This window comes from Malaclemys terrapin, chromosome 12 (assembly GCF_027887155.1).
Source record: "Malaclemys terrapin pileata isolate rMalTer1 chromosome 12, rMalTer1.hap1, whole genome shotgun sequence".
In the NCBI taxonomy this organism is placed as follows: domain Eukaryota; kingdom Metazoa; phylum Chordata; order Testudines; family Emydidae; genus Malaclemys; species Malaclemys terrapin.
The window spans coordinates 24,559,493-24,583,765 of NC_071516.1; the positions used below are offsets into that span (position 1 = coordinate 24,559,493).

The 24,273-nt window shown below is 43.8% G+C and overlaps 1 protein-coding gene across 4 annotated transcripts in view; it reads left to right on the forward strand.

Moving 5' to 3' along the window:
• Window positions 1–24,012, forward strand: part of PTPRT (protein tyrosine phosphatase receptor type T) — a 699,175-nt gene extending 675,163 nt beyond the window's left edge. For all 4 annotated transcript variants that reach the window (XM_054046511.1, XM_054046508.1, XM_054046510.1 and 1 more), the window contains 10 exons: window positions 1,219–1,335; window positions 2,816–2,970; window positions 6,469–6,604; window positions 8,267–8,416; window positions 11,914–12,087; window positions 16,391–16,522; window positions 19,235–19,360; window positions 20,717–20,880; window positions 21,706–21,841; window positions 22,264–24,012. In XM_054046511.1, coding sequence (XP_053902486.1) covers window positions 1,219–1,335; window positions 2,816–2,970; window positions 6,469–6,604; window positions 8,267–8,416; window positions 11,914–12,087; window positions 16,391–16,522; window positions 19,235–19,360; window positions 20,717–20,880; window positions 21,706–21,841; window positions 22,264–22,317 — 1,344 coding nt within the window. In that variant the 3' untranslated portion in view covers window positions 22,318–24,012. The remainder of the gene's footprint in view (window positions 1–1,218; window positions 1,336–2,815; window positions 2,971–6,468; window positions 6,605–8,266; window positions 8,417–11,913; window positions 12,088–16,390; window positions 16,523–19,234; window positions 19,361–20,716; window positions 20,881–21,705; window positions 21,842–22,263) is intronic.
• Window positions 24,013–24,273: the final 261 nt, after the last annotated feature.

Sequence of the window (24,273 nt, forward strand, 5' to 3'; positions counted from 1 at the left end):
TGTATCAATGGAGAATAGCAGAGGTGCTAGGTTTTGAAGGTTCGGACTTTCCCCCCACTCGGTTAGAGGCCATGTACAAAGAGAATGGCAGAAACAAGGACTAGGGGTATAAAGAGGATAGGAGAACTTATCATGGCAAATCTAGGCTTTTAAAGATAACCAAGAGACTAGTGGCTCCAGGGAATGGGTTTGGAAGGTGCCAAGTAGCTGGGCCAGTCAGGTAGGCCTAATTGTTTCTGAGGATCCTAGGAAGCCTAACTAAGGCTAGGGTTTGCTCTTCCCCAGCAATTCAAAGGAAATAATCCGTATTCAAATTGCATGGCCTTGAAATGGCTTTTCCTTCCTCCTTTTCTTAACTCCTTACAATGTCTTCTATCCCATATTTCCCATCTCTTTTATCCCACCCTTGTTTCCTACTCTGCTCCCCTATGTTCCCCACTTCCCAGCTCCTCCAGCCTCAATGTCCAGTTCTCTCTACCCACCCCCCTTTTTAGTAATTTTACTTGTTTGAGGTTTTAGAAATCCTTCCTTCCTTCAGAACATTTATTTGGGCCACAATGTTGAGAGCGTTATCCCCATATCCCACTTACTCCGGGTACTAGTTCCTTGCATGCTGAAGCAATCTCTTCAGAAATGCCAACTACTACATGGGGAGCTCCTTTCTAGAAACTGCTCATTTACTGACACTGAGGGGTAGATGGCTGACACAGGAGGGGTTGACCAGATTGAGGTTACCACTGGCATGAGGGTGGTATTTGAGCTGTTAGTTTCTCTGCTATACTGTAGATGCTTTGTGATTAGGACACACAACAGATGTAGCCAGGTGAGTCAGAGCAGCTGCTGTCAGACTTGTTCAGTGTTTCTGTTTCAAGTAGCCACCAGGTTACTGAAGCGTGTTGGAACCGATGGGCAAAACTCAAAAGGTTGGGTCCTTTTTCAGATGAGTACTCTGATATTTGGATGCTGCTCTGAATTGGTCAAAACAATTACGTCTGCAAAACTGGACTGAGAAATTTGTGAGAATAGACTCACGATATGTCAGTGCTCCAGATTTGAGTCCCAGTCACAATGTTAGAAATAATTACAAATGTAAAAACATTTTTATGCAGTTAAGTGAACTTCTTTGAATGTTTACTAAAGATCCAGTTTTTGGATTGGACTTGAATTACACAATCCATTATCCCATCCATCCCTATAGTCTATTTTTTCTTCTTGTAGGTGAAATGTGTTAGATACTGGCCAGATGACACAGAGGTCTATGGCGATATTAAAGTCACATTAATTGAGACAGAGCCATTGGCAGAGTACGTCATACGCACATTTACTGTACAAAAGGTAAGGAAGTCCCCAGTCAATTTTACTTCAGACATAACACCTCACTTGGGATCTGAAGCATGGTTCCACACAGACATAACCGGGAAGCTTGTAGATATGGGAGTGTTAAATTTTGACTTGTTTTCTACCTTACTAATCCAATGTTTATGAAGCATCTTCCAAGTTCATATCAGCAATTAGATGGAAGCACAAATAACTGTGGATACAATTCATAGCACTCAAATGTCTAAATGCATCTATGACTCCAGTAGGTAGATGTCTATATGCCATGAACAGTGACTATAGTTATTCACACTGGCAAATTGTAGGTGTGGGGGGAAAAAGCCCCAGTAAAATTAGATCCCAGGCAGAGGCCCTTTTAAAAAACAAATAAAAATAATAATCAGGGCCTAACTATGTGTATTTTCCAAAAATCTGCAGTTTAGTGGAAGGTTTTGTTAAGCACTGGTGGAAATTGGAAGCCTAAATAACGGACCATTGCAGTTCTTCCCAAATCATACCTCACGCACTTGATAAGTGATTTTAAAGCTTTCTAAGAAAACTCACACCATTCATTAAACCTCATTACAGCTACACTGGAATATGTTCCAGTTTCTAGTGCCCTGATTTCATATTTTGTTGACCACTGAGCTGTTTGGCAAGAAATAACCAAAGGCAGATCTGGCAGATCAAAGGGCTTGGTAATGGAATATGGTACCCTGCACTCTCTGTGCCACAGCCCAAAATGTCAGTGACAAAATGGTGTAACTAAGTGGAAGCTCTTTGGCAGCCTGTGTGTGGAGTAAACTGGTGGTGTTGGTCCAGTTCCTAGAGAACAAGTACCTGTATCAGAACAGACAGTGGCTGATGCCCTTGTTTGTAGTCTCACCAGAGGCCAAGGATGGGTATGGAAACAACATAACTACTCTCTCAGCACTAGATGCAATCCCTCCTTCATAGGGTTGAAATGCACTGATGGGTGATTATAGGGAAGCTTGCTCTTTTGCAGCCTGTGCCTTAACTGCTCTATGGCCTTCAGTTTCCAGGCCTGTCAGTCATTAGCACTACATTCACGTCATCAGAAAAAAAAAATTAATGGAACAGACTGGATTCTAGAGTGGAAATGAGCTGGGAATTTGTACCACTAGTAGTCTCTCTTTGCAGGGGTGGTTGAGCAAAGGTACCCTAGCACTGAAGTTACCCCATAATGTTACTGATCAGCTAATTTTAAATTGCATTTAAGACAGTACACTGTGAATGGGGAGCTGGTAACCACTTTCATAATCCTCAGGCTTATGTGATACACTTCAGTTGTAGTGGAAGATGTAATCTCTTGATCTTTCACCTTGAAATCTCCAGAAGTGAGAAGTGGTATATGAAATGTGGCTTTATATAATTATATTTAAATGGTAGTTCAGCCCTCTGAATGGGTAAAGAATGCAGTGAAATATGGTGATTGTGACATGAAGGGAAAAAAATAGAGGTTGCATTGTCTCCTCAGAAAGGCTACCATGAGATCCGAGAGATTCGGCAGTTCCACTTTACCAGCTGGCCAGACCACGGGGTTCCTTGCTATGCCACAGGCCTCTTGGGCTTTGTTCGGCAGGTGAAGTTCCTCAATCCGCCTGAGGCGGGGCCTATAGTTGTGCACTGCAGGTATGCAATCTGTCTGTCTACTTGTCTGTCATCGCTCATTTTTATCCCGGTCAGTTTTCTTAAGTTTTTCCTGTTTCTTTCAACCTAGTGACCACCTAGCTACCTTTTATTGTTAACGGTATAGTGTGCCAGCCTTCGAGGTGAACTTGCGCACAGTGGAACAGGTTCTCCATTGTGCAATGGCTGCTTTATGCTTCATTGCTGGTGTAAACTGGCCCTGGAGCTGGCATCTTTGGACCAGGGAGGGATCACTCCAATGAAGAGGATCCTCTGGTGCTATAGGGGCTCTTAGCCCAGTGCCCTTCATGCTGCTGGTGTAGCGGGGGGAAATGGTGCATGGCTGGGATACCCATCCTTGGCTGCAATTTCACCCTCCTGTGGCAACTGGCATAACTCAGAGCAGCATCAAGTGAGGGGCTCAGGGCGGGCAGAAGGGAACTTTCAACCACCTTTGCATGTACACACATGCACCTCAGCCATTGGCAAGATCGGGTCTTCCTGCTCCCCTGCCCAGTGGGAGATGCCAACTATTATATATAATTTTTAGCCTTCACTTAGCCCAGAGCCTGGGAGTTTAATTTCATTCTGGAAATCTGCCATGTAGCTTCCTAAGAGCAACTTTGACCAAAGTATACCAGGGACACCTGCTTGTTTAAGAAGAGGGAAGACTCAAACTATTGGATTACATGCTCCCTAACTCTGAGCATTATTCAGGTTACTGTTATAATTACGACAGGTATTGCAGTAGTCGCTGGAGTCCCCAGCTGAGACTGAGGTCCCCTTGAGCTAGGCACTGTACAAACATTTGAGAAAACAGTCCCTGACTGGAAGAGCGAACAAGTTTAAATGTGTGAGACAGACAAAGGGCAGGGGTAACAGAGAGATAATGTGAGTTGGGCAAGGCCATACAGCCGGTCAGTGGCAAAGCCAGAACCCAGGTCTCCTGACCAACTCCAGTGTGCTATCCATTCACCCATGCTGCCTCTCAGGTACAGCCTCCTGCTGACAGACCTGACAGTCCTGCCCCTTCCCAAAGTTCGAAAATGACTCCTGGTAAGTATTTGTATTGGGGAACCTAGTGAAGTCCTTGCAGCATAGGAATGCTGTTTTCGTTCGTTTGGATCAGACTAGTGGGCCATCAAATCCAGTATGAGTCCAGTGCCAGATGCATTAGAGCAGGGGTGGCCAATCCGAGCCTGAGAAGGAGCCAGAATTTACCAATGTACATTGCCAAAGAGCCACAGTAATACATCAGCAGCCCCCCATCATCTCCCCTCCCCCTGCTCCCAGTGCTTTCTGCCCACTGGCAGCCCAGCCAATCAGCGCCTCCCCCTCCCTCCTCGCACCTCCTGATCAGCTGTTTCGTGGCGTGCAGGAGGCTGGTGGGCGGAGGGAGGAGTGAGGGCATGGCAGGCTCAGGGGAGGGGGCCAGAAGGGGTGGAGTGGGGGCAGGGCCTGTGGCAGAGCCAGGGGTTGAGCAGTGAGCACCTCCCGGCACATTGGAAAGTTGGCACCTGTAGCTCCAGCCCCAGAGTCGGTGCCTATACAAGGAGCCGCATATTAACTTCTGAAGAGTCGCATGTGACTCCGGAGCCACAGGTTGGCCACCCCTGCATTAGAGAGAGGCACCAGACCTCCAAAATTCACATAACCAGTTACGTAATGTCTGACAGGGTGAAAAGTCCCTTCCTCAACCATGTGACGATGAGCTGATGTCTTGGTAACCCCGCATAGTGAGGACAGCTACAAGTGGTAGTCACAAAATTATCCATTCTTTTTTTAAAAAAATTGAGCTGCATTTGATTTTGTATTTGCATTAATATATGCATATAATAGCACTGTGGCCTCCAACCACTGAACAAGAGTTGCCAATATCCCATTGCAAGAAAGATGTTACCAGAACAGAGAAATAGTATATAGCAGCTGTTTCCCCAATGTTTCCACTCCAATAAAACATACAAACATATCTGTTTATAGAAGAGGCATAGATGAAAAGCTAGCAAGGTCAGAGAACACAATTGCTGTTCCATGCTTTCCCCTCCAAACCAAATCAATCATAACCCAGTTACAACTGTTGTCCCATACCTCTTAGGGAGTGCATGTATGAGGCGAGGGGGAAGAGAGAATAAATTCCAAGACCACCCCAAAAAGGGAAATAAATTAATCCCTCTGTCTTTAGCAGGCAGGCAGATTTATAATAAAATACAAATGAAACCCCAGGAGCTGGAAGGTGGTAGCTATTTTCCACAACTCTGGGTTTCTATCTGCTACTTCAGAGCTGTGACCCAGGCCTGGCCTTCGAAAGAGATTGGTCCTGATTCAGCAATGCTGAGAAAGAGAGGAGAGATTTTTCATCCTTCACATTTTAATGAATAAATGCCATTCACTCTCTGTTATTTATCTGCTTTTGAATTTTAATGACTAGCTCTAAGTGGTAATGGCCAAATTCTCCCTACCAGTGCCTTGCTGGATAATATCACCGCTCGATATTTATGGCCTGCCAGTGACCTCTAAATATAGAAATGGTATAACTATTTGTTAAAATTTTGAAAAGCAGAGAGATAAAGAGAGAGGAAATGCCACTTATTCATTAAAATTCTGCAAATGAAAAATATCTTCCCCCTGTTCAGCCCTTGATTAATCTGGCACATTAATTCATGTTCATTCATATCTCTCTGCTTTACAGCACCGTCTGGAGTTTCATACATCGAAAGTTTTCTTGGCTCTAGCTGAGTTTGCCCCTTTCCTCTAGGATAATAGGGAGAGACTTCCTCCTCTCTTTATCTGTCACACTTAGACAACTCGGATGACTTCCCCAGTGGGAGAGGGGACTTATTGACAACACCATTCATGTGAGAGGTTTCAAGTCTCGCAAGCAGTGGGGGTTCTAAATGTAAGCACTTGAGTCGCCCAAAGCTCCCTTCTCTACAGTCTCACAACCCCCACCCTGGACTCTCTCCACCCCAGGCCAGTTCTCCATGTACCAAATGTAACTCCCACCAACTAAAATGGGAGAAGGATCTTGCGGGTACTGAACTGGGGCCCCCTTCAACATGTGCACCTGAGTATGGCAGAGCGCTTTTAAAAGTCACATGGGAAAACCTCTTCCAAAATATATTTTCTGAAACTGCCTCTAATTACAAGAGCATGAGTTTCCTCTCTGTCTCAGTTCATAACAGAGTCAGATGTTCTGTAGCTCGAGTGCTTATGGAAGTATTGCTGGACAGGGCTAGAATATTTTTCATTGATCTTCCTACTAGTGTCTGAGAAATAGTTTTTCTTCTTACCCCTCTCTCTTTTCCCCTTCCCAAGAAAACCACCTAGCCTCACTCTCCTATGTCTCATGCTGTTTCAGCAACACAGAAAACCAGTCCTTCAGTACAGAAGGGCAGCTAATGAAGGAAGACAACTGTGCCTGCAACACACAGATTTTTTTTCTCCTCTTGACAGCCCTGCCTCTTCATGGTCTATTGATCAGGGCTTCATTCTTTTTTGCAGCGCTGGTGCTGGAAGGACAGGGTGCTTTATTGCCATTGACATCATGCTTGACATGGCAGAGAATGAGGGTGTTGTAGACATATTTAACTGTGTGCGAGAGCTACGATCCCAGAGGGTCAATTTGGTACAGACAGAGGTAGGTGCCAGCAGCTATTTTCTCTTGTTTTACAGCCCTCCTGTCAGCCTCTACTCAAGAGAAGCCTCTGAGTGAGTTAGGTCAATGCCTGTTTCCACCACCAGCTTGTTGTATGGAATTCTGTGTAGCTAAACTTGAATAGGCATGTATTAAATGCTCCCAGTACAGGCACATATTGAGTGTACCCAAGGCATAAGGATAAATCATGTACCCAGATACTCATCTGTTGGTGCCTTGTTCAGTTTTTGTCTTGCATTGTATCAAACTATCTCATGAGTCCTGGTGTGTGTCATTGTACCAGGTTTATACATATGCAGCATGCATTGACCCATCAGAAGAGCCTTATGCTCTTCTATTATACTGCACTTATCAACCTAATATCTGAACCCTTACATCATGCTCATTTGATATCAATTAATTACACGTAGCTAAACAAATATGTGAAATATGCCACAAAATACATTTCCCTAATCAATCCAAAGAATTAAGAGTCTGATTCAGCAAGCTGCCTAAGTACATGCGCATATTTGAAGCACGTAAATGGACCCATTGACTTCAGTAGAACTAGTCACTTGATTGAAGCTGGATATGTACTTAATTACCCTGCTGAATCAGGACAACAGAGCATAGAAAAAAGGGGAACAATTATAATTCTGCTGGACTCCATTCCCAGGATATGGTCTCTGTAAAGAACATTCTGTTTATCCTGTGGAAAACCATGCATCTTTCAAATTACCAGTAATCAGAAGTCCATTACAGACGAGAGAGATGGAATAGAGCTGGTCGTGCATCTTGTTGTTTTTACTGCAATAGCACCACCAGAGTATAATTGCTCCTAAACTATTTGTGGAATACTTGTCCTAGACTAAGTGTTTATACTGATTTTTTCCCTCCATTGTGCCTCTGGGGTCCAGAGGTTTCACATTTTACGTTTACATTTGAAAGGGGTTGTACAAGCCACATTTTTAATGGTGGGCAAAACAAGTTCACTCACAAAATGCTGTTGTGCTTGCAAAACCTGTAACTGCACATCTTGTGACACATCTGCAAGCAGAATTTCTCAGTTTAAATCCGCAGACTGCCCATTTACATGCACAAATGTAGAATTTTATGGGCCTAATGAGTACACTTGAATTTTGTCCTGCTTGAACATTTGTGCTGATGAGGCACATTCTGCACAAATCTATGGCACAGGCAGTGGTATATGGATCTCTGTCTTTTGTTGCTCACTGGAAACATTGCTGGAGCAGTGTCATCTACTCCTGTCTTTCAGGTTATTATAACTGAATTAAGGGATGCAGTCACCCATAAGGAGCAGAGAACTGGTTCCAACTATAAGATACAGGTTTTCTTTTTACATGGTAAAATTATTTTGTAAAAAGAACAATACTAACCAGGCCATCTTGGCAGAAGTCACTCAGGGCCAAGACCAGCCTCTCATCAGCAGTAGCACTCAGCAATTGGTGGAGGGAGCTCTTCAAGTTGTATCTTCCACAACATGCATGCATGTGTGCACACACTCACATTTAAAAATCTGTAGTGAGCACAATTTAAACAAAATCAGCATTGACAGTTCCATGGATTTAAGTTTACTGTGAAATTTTGTGATGTTTATTTAGAACGGGGTTAATTTGCAACATCTTGTCCCTGTGCTTTGTGCAGGAGCAGTATGTCTTTGTACATGATGCCATTCTAGAGGCATGTCTCTGTGGCAACACAGCAATTCCGGTTTGTGAGTTCCGATCCATATATTACAACATCAGCAGACTGGATCCGCAGACAAATTCCAGCCAGATAAAAGATGAATTTCAGGTAAAAGCATGTGGCCCTTTTCATGTCTGCACCAATAGCAGTTGGCGTTTGGGGCATGTGTTTTATCAATTGTTTTATCTTATTTCATGATTGCCAGTAGCCCAAAAGCGGGTATAATATTCACTGCTAATATTGCACTTTGCTCCATTCGTGACCCAATCCTAATTTCAACAAATATTGTTGTTCTTACTTTCACTACATAGTTTATGTGAAAAAATGTCAGTTTATGGGTCATTTATTAACTGTTCACTTTGACTCTGTGCTGTTCGTGAGTGATTGTCCAAGTCGCATGGGATTCTTTCTCCACCCTGATTGGATGACTGAAATTTCGTACAAAGGAGAATCACAAGCCAGGAGTAGTGCACTTTCAAGTGCAGATTTCCAGGTGCAGAATCGTTTGTGCTAAAATGGAATAAACTTTGAGGCTGCACAAACATTTTCACAAATACCCAGTGGCTACTCAGCACCAATGAATAATGACCCCACAAATAACGGTGGACTGAACATGCTGCTCTTATTCCCTGGAATATTTGTCAATCACTTTTTGTGTTTTCAGCCAACTCTAGTTCATGGGAAAGGCAAGTCTTTGAAAAGCTTTTTTGGAAGGAAAGAGGGAGGGAGGGACTTTGGCATTCATTAATTCAGAAGTTATCCTGACTGGCCATTAACAGCGAAGTGCAGAACTCTCTACCTGCAGCAAATCTCTGCTGCAATGTAGTGTCTCGACCAGCACCAACCTACAGTACTAATACTCTGCAGTTTTAAGTGTTGGCTACTGTGGTAGCAGATTGGAATTACTGGTAGATGGTTTTCTTCCTTCCCAGCTCTCAACTCCCTATACACAAAGTGAGAACATATCCTTTCTATTAATACATGGCATATATTTACCAAGATTTGGATACAGGAAAACTGTAATTTGAATCCCAATGACCGGCAATGCCATTAATGCATCTGCTTTTCACAAGTGGCCTGTGCTTTGTAAAGCATTTCTGGTTCTGGACACCTTACTTGTCAAACGAACCAAAGCCCAGTTTCCTGAAATGTAGTGTTTTTGAACAATGACACCACCGTTTGTGCTTATTTTGGCAGGATCCGAGTGAAACAGATTTGTGTCCTGCTCACTTGCTTTACAAGCTGTGGGAGGCTGGCAGCTCCTGTGGGAAGGGAATTCTTTAGTTTGCCTAAAAGCTTCCTTCTCCATCTATTTGTAGAAAGCTGTGTTTACAGGACATCACTTATACACAGCATTCTTCTCAGCCCTAATTGTGCGCACTTAGTGAAGAACAGGGAAGGGTGCAAAAAAATATAAGTAGCTGCCATCTTTATGAACCAGTTGAGATAACTATAGATTTTTATGTATTATTAATAATAATAATAATTTTTATTTCAATAGCACCCAGAGTTTTCTGGATGGGTGGAACCTCACTGTCTGAGCACTGCATAAACGTATCAGAACATCAGGTCCTGCCTCAAATAGTTTTAATTATCTGAATGGGGTAAGATGCAATGGGGGCATGGGAGAGAGGGCTTGAACACAATGCGGGGGATAGCAGGGGAAGACCATACTAATCACAAGAATACAGGGTTGCAGATATCCTTAGCTGAGTGTACAGTTTGGAGGCTTAAACATATTTATTTGTTTATTGGACAAGTGGAAGAGATACTGATGAATTGCTAACAGGGCTCCTGTCATGGCATTCATTACTCAGCTTACCATGGGCATCCTGGCAGAGGTGTGTTTTCATACGGGATTTGAGATTTCACATTGTTCTTGATGCCACACCATCTAGAAATGGAAATCCATCATGGATAGTTATACAGGCCTGAGTGATCTTTTGAATTTAGGACAAACAGTAACATTTCATCTAAGTTACTGATGGGATCACAGATTCAGACATCCCTGCATTTTCAGATGGTTTGAAGTTCATGGTCCAGATCCTAAGTTTGTTGTGGTAATGTCCCACTGTGGCATTCGTGCAGCTCCTCTGCAATAATTTATTAATACTATGTCTTCTGGGAGTTTGATAGTCATAAGGGGGTTTAACTGGGTGAATATATCAGGCTAATTTAAGAAAAGGTTGTCTGCATGCAAGCAGGAAAAAGAACTATAGCTTCAGATAGCCATCCACCTACCGACACTTAAGAAAATAGTGCAAAAGGCATCCACTTTGATGTTCTACCTTCAACCCTCTACTGAGCTCACGGGAGTAGTTTGTCAGCAGAGGGGAAGGTTGTGAATACAGGCGAATAAAGACACTGTCTAGATTTCAAAGGAGATACTCCCTCCAGCAGGGTGAGAGACAGCTAAGAGGAAAACACTGACCCCCAGACCCAGACATTAGGGGTGCCTGGGAAAGAGAGACCTGCTTAGGGTCTCTACCAGAGGATGGCAAGACCCTAGCTAATATCAACATGCATGTAGATCTTTTGTTGCTTTAAAATCCTTGTTCGCTCATGTTACGCTTTATTCCTACTATTAAGATAAAACAATATTTTGATTTAAGAAGGCTGTCTGCTCACTATATTCACCACTGGTCACTGACTGCCCAAGTGAAGAACCACAGGTTCCAAACCCATTTGGACCTGCAGGTAAGACTTGCAGGTTCTGAGCCTAGCTGGACCTGTTGGGTAAGCACCAGCCGGATACCATAGCCCAGGATGATAGATAAGTGCGAGAATCATGATTCCAGCCCCAGGGAAGGTAAAGGCACAAGGCCTGACACCAGTGGGGTACACTCAGGCAGAGGGTCAGAAGTACATCCAGCCCTGTAACCATGACAGCACCTGTAATCTAAATGAGAGAACAGAAAAGTGTCATTAAACCTGGTTTGGTGTCTTAGAATTGGATGGTTAATTGTGAAGATGAACATCAGAAGCAGGAAGCCTGCCAAACATGCAGTGGAGCCACTAGATGACAAAGGCGTTAAAAGAACACTCAAGGAAGACAAAGCCATTGCAGAGAATTCTTTGCATCAGTCTTCACTGCAGGGGAGGTTGAGGAGATACCCATGTCAGAACTAGTCTTTTTGGGGCGGAGGGGCAAATCTGAAATACTGCCCCAAATTGATGTGTCAGTGGAAGAGGTTTTAAAACAAATTGATCAGTTAACAAGTAGTAAGTCACCAGGACCAGATGGTATTCACCCAAAGGTTCTGAAGGAACTCAAATGTGAAATTGCGAAGTCAAAGTCTGAGGTGGATCCAAGCTAAAATCTGGGTTTCAGACACCTCCGAACTTTGGGGAAGTTTGGCTATAGATCCTAGCTTAAATAGGTGACCCCAATCTAGCTCTGTAATGGGCCAATCTAAAGTCCTGCATCCAAACAGCTCCATACTTGGGGAAGATTCACATCTGGATCTCAGCTTTGTGGGTCTTTTCAAAACTGAAAGTAAAGGTTACAAAGCATGTTGAGTATCTGTATTTGATGTTTAAGGGCATCCCTTTTGGAAATAAACTCTAAGAGGCTTTGCCTGTACCTCTCTCTCTTCCAATTACAGACCCTGAACATTGTGACACCGCGTGTTCGGCCAGAAGACTGCAGCATTGGCCTCTTACCAAGAAACCATGACAAAAATCGCTGCATGGATGTGCTGCCCTTGGACCGGTGCCTCCCTTTCCTTATCTCTGTAGATGGCGAATCGAGCAACTACATCAACGCTGCACTCATGGATGTAAGCACAACCTACAGGCACTGTTAGCAATGGCACCAGTCTCAATTTGTGTCAGGTTTGTTAGGCCTCAGTTCGTTTCCATGCTTGTGAGAAATCGGTCAAACACAAGACATGCTTGTTTTTCGGGGCTCCTTTTGCTGATATCTTGCAACTAGAGCAGCGCCAGGCTGATTGTCCCATGTTCACACATAGGCGCCGACTCCATGGGTGCTCCAAGGCTGGGTGCTGAGCACCAACCAGCAGCCAGTTCCTCTCCTCCCCACCAGTGCCTCCTGTCCACTGATGGCCTCACCAATCAACTCCTCCCAGTACCTCCCACACACTGCAATCAGCTGTTCTGCGGCGTGCAGGAGGTTCTGGCAGGGAGGGGGAGGAGTGGGGATGGGATGTGCTTGGGAGAGGGGGTGGAAATGGGTGGGAAGAGGCGGGGCGGGAAGAGGCGGGGCAGGGGTGGGGGCTTGGGAGAAGGAGTGGGATGGGGTGGGGGGGAAAGAGGCAGGGAGGGGGTGGAGGCTTGAGGGAAAGCGTTGGGTGGGGATGGGGCCTGGGGTGGAGCAGGGGGTTGAGCACCCCTGGGGCCCGGAGGAAGCCAACGTCTGTGCATGTTCATACACATGCAGGAATGCATCAGTGGTGTTCCGAGGATATTTTTGATGCCTTAATGTTTCCTTTATTGGCAGAGATCTTTATTGACCAATAGGCCCATGGAAGAAAAGCCTTGGGTGCTATCGTGAAGGGGCAGGCAGGCAGGTGGAGAAGCTGCATAGGCAACAGTATTAAAAACAAGTTACAATGTGCTAGGAGTTCAACAACCCTTTGATCTGAGCGTATAGAGTGAAGAGTATTGGCAGAGGAATCAGATGTGTACAGACAGTATTTGGTCCTGCCATGAGGGCAGGGGACTGGACTCGATGACCTCTCGAGGTCCCTTCCAGTCCTAGAGTCTATGAATCTATGGGTCTATGAAAAACATTTCAGAGCCTAAGGGGCCTGTGTTAGGTTGTAGTGAACCTATGTCTAGGGCTGTTTTCCCTCTCCTCCTCACTTTGTTTGCACAGTAGAATCTAGTTGAGCAGGTCACTTCTTTATTGTAAATAATAGTGATGGTTTCCAATTGCTAAGTTACTCAGAGACCGTTGGGCAGGGGTGCCTGGAAAGGACATTGCTATCGGAGTATTTGTAAATCTGACACCAGGTGAAGAGTTACCATTGCTTCCAACCAACATAGGGAGTTGGTTTGCGGTTTTGTTTTTGTTTGGGATAGTGATGTTCCTGTCTTTTAAGGGATTAAGTTGAGAATTTGGCAAATCTGGTTTTTACAGTTGTCTGATGTCAACACCTAAAACATAACATCATCTTGCATTTCTGTGGCACCTTTTGTGCCAATGCACTGTTTCATGTAAACAAATTGTTTCATCTGCCATTGAAATCAATCCATTCAGCTGATGTTTTTTTCCCTTTCTTTATTTACCACTTTACAGAGAGAGCAAGTCAGTGCTCTTGGGATAAACACACCCTGAAACAACCGGAATCCCATATCACTAATGGGGGAGATGGACCCTTGGGTGGAATTCCTTCCTTTCTCCATTAGCCTATTGTTTGCAGCCTTGAACACATCATGGATCCTAGTGTCACTGTCTAGAGTGGTTCTGTCAGAATCCAAACAGCAAAAAAGAAATGAAAAATCTTGTTCCCACCAGTCTTTATTTCCTTCTTCCAGAATTCAAGCTGATGGGATGAGCCTTTTTGCATGTAACCTCTTCAATTAACAGTCTTTGTATTGTGATGTCTCACAATGGCCCATTTAGTTGATAGCCTTCTTAATGAGCAGGAGATAATCCCTTCTGACAGTTGACAGTTTCAGGGCAAACATTTTTTTTTATAGTTGTAAGACAAAAAACATAAATATTACCTTATCGCATGTGATAAAGATATTAGAGGTGAGATTAACACATGCAGCAATTTACAACCATTTCATAACGTCTAAACACATTATTATAAGTCCAATCCCCATCTTAACTGTACTAACACACAGGTGAAACAGACTGGTTTCCAGCAATGAATTTGTCAGTGCTCAGCTGAGGCCTAAAGCCTTGGCAAAGCTGGCACCTGGTTTGCCAGTGTCGCACCTAGAATAGCCAGTCCATCCCGTCTTGCCTTTATATGAGTCACTAGTTCTTTCCATGTGTTGGGAAGCCTGGCAGACTGCCTGCTTTGCTCTAAGGGGGTCACGTGATCTCAATGATGCTCATTTTTACTTCTCCCATCAGTCATTTCCCACGGGTATCTATTGCAAGTGCCTCCATTATTATTTTTCCTCTCATCTGAGTTTCAGCATGTTCTGTGTATTATCACAAGGTCGCAACAACTTTCCTCCAACTGGGGGAGAAAAAAAAATCCAATTGTTGGGGTAATGTTGAATGTTTTTCTTGATAGAAGGGGTGATGTTATCCTTGGAATGGGTTGCTGATTGAGTTCTGGAGGCACAAACCTCCAACTTCTTTGAAAATAAGGATCTATCAGACATGTCACTATGTTACAGAATGGGCCCAAATCTGGCCTAGTACAGAAGCAAGGGACCATGCCCAAGTCTCAAACTCAGACCTTTGAGAAGCTGTCACAGTCTTGTGGTTCAGGCAGAGGACTTGGAATCAATAGACCTTCATCCTAGTTCCTCCTCTGCCCCAGGCTTCCTGAATAACTACTTAATGTCTCTGTGCTTCGGCTTTCTCAACTGTGAAATGGGGCTAACAACACTGACTCCCCATCTCTACCCAGGATCCGGTGGGTGAGGGGGGAGCTGCAATTTATTAACTTGCCCTCCCAGCACCACAATTTCCCACCTTCAAGCTTCCATCAAATGGATCTGTCTTCTAACAGCTGTTAAGTTGAATGGATTGTACAATTGGTGGTACAATCTATGGGCTTGCTCTGGCACAAAATAAGCCTAGAAATGGGATTAGATGCAATATCCAGTTTTATCCAAGTGAATTGGAGACACTGTCATCGAAGGCACATCTCCATTATCTAATAGCAGAGAGTGAGAGAATGAGGGGCTTGCTTCTTCACTAAGCAGAAGCTGTTTTGTGTCTAACATGCAGTTCTAGCAGCAGCCTCCACAAAAGGGAGAATGGAAGGGATCTGTGCTATTTAGGATAGTAGAATGTGAAACCGTTGCATCATTTACAAATAAATTCCTGCCCTCTACCCTCTGCTTTTTGACTGCTCTTGCCTCTGCTGGTCTGGTCTCTCCAATACTATAAGCTGCAAACTGGCTTTACAACCTCTACCCAAATCAGCAAGGCATAGGCTTGCCCGTGCCCATGTTCCTGGGTCATGAAATGCAGACCCTGATCCATTTCATATCTGTAACTTCAGGAAATCTCTCTTCTTTTACTCTTCTCTCTACCTCCTTCCCTCCCTCCCCCACACACACTTGGTGGAACTGTGGCTCATCCAGCCCCCAGGAGACTGAGGAATTGTATACACTTACGCAGCAGCTGCGCCACTGTAGTGCTTAGTGAAGACGCTGCCTATGCTGAGGGGAGACCTTCTCCCTTCGGTGTATGTACTCCGTCTCCCTGAGATGGGGTAGGCAAAATCCTATAGTTTATGGATTCACCTAAGCATTGTCTGCTGCCCCCAAAGAGGAATAATAGTTTGCATTTGTAATCTCCTTTCATCCTGTGATCTCAAAGTACTTAATGAACATCCATTAAGCCTCTCATCACTCTTCAGAGGGAGGGAAGTATCATTCTAACCATTTTACACATGCTGAGGTCAAGTGACTTGTCCAAAAGTCACAGAACAGCGTCAGGAAGAGCTCTCCAGAGCCCAGTGCTCGGACCACTTCCCCACATTCCGTCCCTGAGAGGGTGGTCTCAAATCTGAATGTGCCAACTCTTTAGTTTTCTGCTCCCAGGAAACAAAATCAGAGTGAGGGAGAGCCCCCTGACTGGTCTCTAGCATCTACTGCCACGAAAAGAAGCAACATTCTGCTTCCAGCAGTTATCTTTCTTAATTTTAATTAATATTATTGTTATTTGCTAACCCCCAAAACATAAATAATTTATTTGCATAATTCCTGTTCTTGTGCCACTTCTCTAATGAAATGTGTTCGTTGGGAGCAAAGGGATCCCATTATGAGGGCTTCATTCATTGCACAGTGATAACAAGGAAGAGGGGGTGTGATCTGTATAATCTGGTTAAATGGCTCAGATTGCATAGCTTTAGCCTCCCAGGTTTAATAATCATCTCAATACAAGTGGATTGATTTTTGTAACTAATCTTATTCTTTTGTTAGAGCCACAAGCAACCTGCTGCCTTTATTGTTACCCAGCACCCTTTACCCAACACTGTACCAGATTTCTGGAGGCTGGTGTTTGATTACAACTGCTCCTCCATAGTGATGCTGAATGAGATGGATGCTGCACAGGTAGGTGGATTTCTAATAGCTCTGTCAAGCAGCTTTATTCACAGATCAAAGGAGCTTCAGGTGTTCCCAGTTGCTATTCAAGACAGGCAGAAAAGTTGTGAGGCAAAAGGGAAACTGCATAGGAATGGGTAAACAATTGTAAGTACAATCCAGAGTGAATCTTCACCCAAAACCAGGAGTGCCAGAACAGGAGGGGGAGGAGGGAGAGGGGGACAGGAGGCCATGCCCCCCCCCCCACACACACACACTTTTTAAAGTAGGAGGACAATTTTTATCGGCCATAAGGCTGAGCAATGGGTGGGGGGGGGGTGTGGAGAGGAGCAAGCAGGGGCAGAGTCTTTAGGGGAAGAGGTGACATGGGAGCAGGGCCTCAAGGGCAGTGGGGAGGGGGCTTCAGGGGGTGGCATGGCACTGGGGGGCAGGGCCACAGTTCGGGCACCTGTGGGCCCCCCCCACACACACACTTTTAGGGTGCTTCTGCCACTCCTGCCAAAACTCAAGCTAAACTTTGTGGTTCAGAAGAGCCTAGTTCAATACTTTTACACATTGTTCTTCATCTTTGCCCATTGCTTTCCACCTGCGACCAGACCTGTAAATGCTAAAACACTCTCAACAAGCCTGATCTTGTGGTATTGCCAGGTGACCGGAAGTAGGACATATGTGAAATCATATGATCGATCCTTTTTTCTTGAGATCCCCAGTCCAGTTTTGCCGAGTTGGGAAGTTTGGATAATTTGCATGAGATTGTGGAGAAGCACCTGATGTTTTGGGTGCATTAATCAAAGTGAAACACCAAAGCTTTTGAACGATCACTCATTATGAGAAACTGATTTACAGTCAGCAAAAAGGGAGGAGGGAAGTGGATACTTACTGCACAATTTATTTTTTTCTCCTTTTTGTATAAATTGTTTAGTTGGTTGGCAGACCTAAAATAATGTTCAGTCCTAGAGCTTGCCGGGTGAAGAGTGGTTACTCTTGCTACTGCATTGGCATTTGCAGTCAGTCTCATGATGGGTAGCATCAGAAAGGGATGGGTGATCACACATTGTGCAGGAAATTTGCAGTATGAGATTGCTACTTCACCCATTGTAGTTCTTGTTAAACAGCAGAAGTGGCCTCGGGTACTTTGCACTTTATAACATAATTCTTCATCTGCTCCTCACTCTTTTCAAAATATTTCCCCCTGAAGGCAGCAGTTATGATGCTGCCTTTATTAGTGCTAATGGAAAAACCAATCACATTCTCATCAGGGGGATTCTCCAAGCAGAATGAATGATGTGGGATCTGATTCACTTCTGCTCCTCTCTGCATTAAGGTGCCTCCAGTTCAGCCTTTCTAAAGACCAAGCTGTTGGTGTGACCAGTTTTCTGAGTCCTAAGTGTCTGAAATCTCAAATACGATTTATCTAGGATCCCTGGTCCTTCAGGACTCGTTATGTTCTATCTGATTCATCAAACCTGCTTTTATGTCCTGGGAATGAATCCAAAGTAGTTTTTAATCTTGTTGGTTGCCCAACAAACTGGAAAGAAACAGTCCTGCACATTCTCTGGAAATACGAAACCTCTTTTCATGGTTATTTTACATTTAGAGTCTGGAAAAATGAAATCCTCCAGCATTAGCACTCCAGTATTTTTGCTGGCCACCCTTCACCAGCAATGCCATATCATGCTTTGCTTTTCCTTGTTGTACTTTAAGGGAAAGGAGAGAAGATTTGGTGATTAATTATGAACTGAAAATTACACTGACCTGAGATCCATTGTCTGCCAAACTGGATCAGTGCCAAAAAACACTGCTAGACCAAGGGACGAATGACAGTTTTAAAGTTACATATCTTGTAAGCCATCAGCACAAGGAATTAGTTTTATATCACTTAAGAGAGTGAGATTTCTGCAAAAAAATCAATTGTATCAGGATGTTGCGCTCACCACACTAGCTTTGTACGACATTGTACTTCTCTATCTGTCCATAGTTATCTAATCTAAGCATTTATGCTACAATCATCACCATATTATCAGAGAGACTAATAGTTTTAAAATGTAATTATGAAGACTAGCATGTGGTGTGATGACAACCTTACAACATCCCAGAAGCATTCTGCAGAAGTTTGAACAATTCTACAGTCATCCTGGCAAGACAGAAATGCTCTTCGCTGGTTGGGTTGATAATGCAGGATCCCAGATGGGTGGCAACTTTCATAGCTCCTATATTCCTATATTGAAATGAGGACATCCAACAGTCAATCATTATATATTAATAAAAATAAAACATATAAAAGGTTCAGTTGTGATTTAATTTGAGATGTGAGATGTGTGTATTTTTAAACCAATCTGGCTTGCCCCCTTCCTAGATGCTAGTAAACTCAGAATATAAAAAAGTTGGCTGCACAGAGAAATAAAAGTTCCACTTGGGTTGAACTAAGATTAATCTTCTTGGTATTGAGTGTTTCCTCATTAACTCACAACACAAAACCTCTGTGCTTCATACTAAATTCACTCACAGACACTAATCTATTAACACAGTCCTTTTAAATCTATAATCCTCCAGCAACTTTGTCTGCCAGCCCCTTTAAAGGCCAGGGCTTCCATATCCTTTGTAATGCTGGGTTTAGATTACAGTTCCTGAACTGGGTGTGGGGTTAGAAGAAGAAAAGAGGATTGATAGTTTCCTAGCCTGTACGTGACCTGCTTTCCATTTGTCTTGCACCTTGACTAGCTCTGCATGCAGTACTGGCCAGAGAAAACGTCCTGTTGTTATGGTCCAATCCAGGTGGAGTTTGTTTCAGCAGACATTGATGATGACATCATCAATAGGATATTCCGTATCTGCAACATGGCCAGGGTAAGATCAGTGACATCCATTTATTCATTCATCGGTCCTGTTCTGTAAATTATTGCTCAAACAGACAAGGGGCAGGGGTGCCACCAAATCCCAAGGCCAGGTAAAAAATTCCATTGCAGGATTTTCTTGCCGCTGCCACAGGTGGAATCTTGTAGCTGCACCCCTCTCTAGGAGGTACAAGACTTCTCAGTAAAATCATGAGGTGAATAATGTGAACTGGATTTCTGTCCTTAACTGGAAAGCGTTTTCTATATGTCCTGGAGGGCATGTTACCGTAATCAACTAGCAGTCAATGTAAAATCATCATTAATTCTATTAGCTAAACTAGGATATTGTTATCTCCCTTCATCTCTGCCAACCATTTGTGCTGAAGGGTATAGGAGCTCCTATCTCTGAAGTTCGGTGCAGTGCTGCTTGGCTAAACTGTTGGGGTTTCCAGTTGCCACTGTGCCCCTATTAATAAGGAACTGTCATCTTTGTAAAATCTTTTCACTCAGCATCCATTAGCCCCAACCCTACAGATGGGAGGAAACAGCCCCAATCATGCTCACAAACCAGGGTTATTTGTATAATGGACCGAAGCACAGTTATTGCACTGCTGCAGTGGATAACCTTGATATTTACTTTGTTGTTTCAGTACAGATTTCCCACTCAGTTAGGTACTATCCCCATATTTCCTGTTCCTCTCACTGTTAGAAATGGAGATGCCAACTGGCCTTTGAAAATAATCCCAGTGCCCCTTGTATCCACCTCTGCGTCTGAGTTTACGCAATAGCTTGGTTATGCCATTATAGAGGCAACTGTGGGCTGGTCTATGCTACTGGTAAAATCACCATGAGGATCTTATACCAGCTCTTTTCCCCCATTGGTTTTTTTGAATGACTGCTTTGTCTCTTCTCTGTATGGTATCACCAACCTCCGAAACAGGCGAGAGGGGAAGAGAATAAATATTTTATTCATTCTTCCACCATGAGATGACTTTATTCCCGAATAAAAACAGTTATTTTCAGAGCCCCATTTCCTTCCGGGCCTTTTAGCAGTCTCAACTAAAGCCTTTCCTCAAAAAACTTCCTTTCCTCAAAACCTGAAACCACCCTAATTCTCTGGATTTTTTTTTTTCTTTGGAAAGAGATGAAGGCCTTGCAACCAGCTACAGTGTGCTTCCTTCTGGCCTGTAGCCTAGTTGTACTCATATTGTTGTTATTAAGTTATACACTGATTAGTAGGAATAATTACATCATTTGGTGATGTTAAACAATGCATATGTAACCCATGACTACTACCCCCTCGCATACCCCTGCTCTTCCTCACCACCTTTCTGATGGTATAATGGAAGTGGATAACAATTTGTTTTAGCCCCAGGATGGATATCGTATAGTACAGCATTTGCAGTACATTGGCTGGCCAGCATACCGGGACACTCCTCCATCCAAACGCTCCCTCCTGAAGGTGGTCAGACGGCTAGAGAAATGGCAGGAGCAGTACGACGGGAGAGATGGACGCACTGTTGTCCACTGCCTGTAAGTATGGCTGGGAATACTTCCTATCCTATGGTGCAGGGCAAAAAGAATTGATGTGGAAATCAGATGGCCAGCCCATACTTGAGCTGGGAAAATTAGGTTAAATTGCAATCAAGACACAAGTGAAGTTAAGGACTGTGATGAATCGTGGTAAGATGTGCCACTATTTCCACTGTAAATAGGGAGTGGTCACAAAAACACTGCTGCTTATGGCATTGGAAGCTCCACTTTAAGCCCTCTATTGATTCTTTGAATAGGGACTGTCTACTTCTGTCTGTTCAGAGGCCCCAATCCTGATTGGAGTCTCAATGCACTATTGTAATACAAATAATGATTGGTTACAATTAATTGATTAGATACTGAATAGTTTTGAGCATACATCATAAAGGTGGCAAGACTTTTCCATGATGGTCAGTGCAACGTTTATTAGTTAATTCTTAATTCTTGTATAACACTTTCCATACGACTATCTAAAACCCCCCTGTACAGACTAATGAATGAAGCCTCACAAGATTACAAGTGACTTCTGTATTATTCCTGTTTTATAGATGAGAAAACTGAGGCACAGGGAGGTGAAGTGACTTGCCCAAGGTCACTAAGTTTGACAGTGTCTTTCAAATCACATTCTTATATTCTAAATCTCTAGACTGTTGTCTTGCTCATCTCAAACCTTCTGAAGCTTCCTGCCTGCATGGGGCCTGCACGTGGTACCTCCAGTGATGCATGCTTTTGAATCTGGGAAAGCACTGTCCTTTGCAGGGTGCTTGCCTCCATGCGCCAGACCCTGCATCCCTTTATAAACTGCCTCTTTTCTTCCATGCCTAGGAATGGTGGTGGACGCAGTGGCACCTTCTGTGCCATCTGCAGCGTGTGTGAAATGATTCAGCAGCAAAATATCATTGACGTGTTCCACATAGTGAAGACGTTACGAAATAACAAATCCAATATGGTGGAGTCACTGGTAAGTGTCCCTCCCTTACACACCTCCGTAGAGTGCAGTGAGTAAAGAACGAGTTTTTTAAAAAAAAAAGTACTTCAGGGTACTGCCCAATATGAATTACATTGGATCAGTCAGTTAGAGTGAATGATTTCCCTCTGGTGTGTGTGAGAGTTGCAGTAAGGACATGCATGAAATGATGAATATTCAGTATCGTGACTGTATGGGCGTGTCTTTATCTTCTCATGACTTTGCACCCTTTTTATGCTCTGCCAGTGCCAGAGAAGTGCAATTGGGTCTACAAGTTATTAAATGTTTAACTCTTGGAGCCCGATCGTGCCAAGTGGAGTGGAAATGGGAATGAAGGGTTCTCGGCACCTTGCAGAATCAGGCTGTTAAGAACTCACTGCTACCATTTTACCACTGGCTTTCTCTTTCTCTTTCAGGAACAATATAAATTCGTATATGAGGTTGCACTGGAATACTTGAGTTCGTTTTAGCCTAGCAGAGATGGGGGCCTATCGGATTCCAGATCCCCAAGTCTGAAGAACAGTTTTTTCCCGCACTAAAAGGCAGTAATGGGTGTGGGGATGGCCAGGCTCTCCATACTGAAGCAAGGGTCAGAGTGTACTGACCTCAATGCCATTGGGAGGACGAGGTGATCCCTGTGTTTGCTGCTGCCTGCTTTCTATTGGAGCATCTACCGCTTCTTAAATAACCTAGCGTACAAATTGGCTAAACAGGAGACGGACTGGAAGACTCTGCTTTCTAATCCCCTCCAACCTCTTCTCTACCACTTTGGATGTGTATTTTTGCTCTCCTTGATACAAAGGAAAAAAATACTGGAATATTCTGTCTTTTAAACAGCTCCTTTTTCTGTTCTCAAATCCCACCCTTTAATTTTTGAATTCCATGCATCAGCCATTTGGAAAAATGAGAGAACCACAGGGAACATGTGAGACTTTTGGTTACAATTAATCCATATGACCTATTTTTTTCAAGTGAAAATGCCATCAACGAGAAGTTGAAATTCTCTTCCCCTTTCCTGTTCTCCCTAGACATAAGACTAGGTGGTGGAATTGGGAAGCTGTTACGGATTCGCTGCACCAACTACTACACAAGCTTTTCCTTCCAGATCCTGCTTGACTTCCAAGATTGTGCATGAACTGGTCACATCTCTCTGATTCATGTTAGTGTCCTGGCTGGTGAAGCAAATCATAAAAAAATGGGTTTCACAGCCATTTGATCAAACAAACTCTCCATCAAACCAATTGCATTTGGTTTGTAAATTTGGTAATTTTTTACCACATTTTTCAAGCATTTGCTGGGGTGCAGTGTCTCTTTAAAATGAAGAGTATAAAGTAGATACCTGTTGATGATGATATACTATAGATCATTATTATTTATATCACTGTAGCACCTAGGAGACCTAGTCATGGACCAGGATCCCATTGTGCCAGGTACAGACACAGAACAGAAAGATAATCCCTTCCTCTGAGTTTACAGTCTAAGCATATGTCTCCAATGCAGAGTTAATCTGGGTTTTTACCTGAGTTTTAGCCCAACCCCCCTCCCCACCATCCACATAGGAAAACCTCAGACCTGATTATGGAAAGGCTTTGGGTGTGGATTAGAATGCAGGCTCCTCTTTAACTCTGTCCAGAATCTGATCACTTTGCAGTGAGGATGCAGGCTAAATCACTCCAATGCCCTGCCCACAATTCCTCCCTAAGGACAGAAAGTTCTTCTGCAATTGACTGGGAAAGAATCTTCGAGCACCTCAGAACAAATAACATGGGATATGCCTCCAGGCACACACGGATGAGTGCAGAAACAGTGAGGACACTAGCATGGATAGGTCTTTGTAGTGGGGATGCTCGCAACTGGGTGCCCAGATCCAGGTGCTGATCACCCGGGTTAACTGTGCATTGTAGACATAGCAACCGTATGATTTTAAGTTGGGGATTGACTAAGCTTTCTATGCTGTCTGTTCCCAAGCTGTTGTACAATCAGACCTAACTGTGTGATTATCCAGCTCTCCAGGCCATGAGATTTCTAAATGGTAACCCATTCGGGCTGTATGAAAGGTTATGCACATTAAACACAAAACTAGTTTGGTGTTTGCTGGCAGGGCCGGCGCAACCCATTAGGCGACCTAGGCAGTCGCCTACGGCACTAACATTTGGGGGGCGGTGACCACGGCGGCCGGATCTTCGGCCGTCTGGTCGTCATCGGTATTTCGGGGGCGGGACCTTCTGCCACCTCTGTCGGGGGCGGCATTTAGGGGGCGGGACCTTCCACCGCCTAGGGCGGCAAAAAAGCTGGCAGCACTCCTGTTTGCTGGTTTTGTGAAAAGGTAAGAAAAATGTTTCAGCAGCACAGGAAACTTTACATCACAAGCAAAAAGGTATTTGCTTTGCTCTGCAAAAATTTCTGTATTAAAATTTCCATTAATT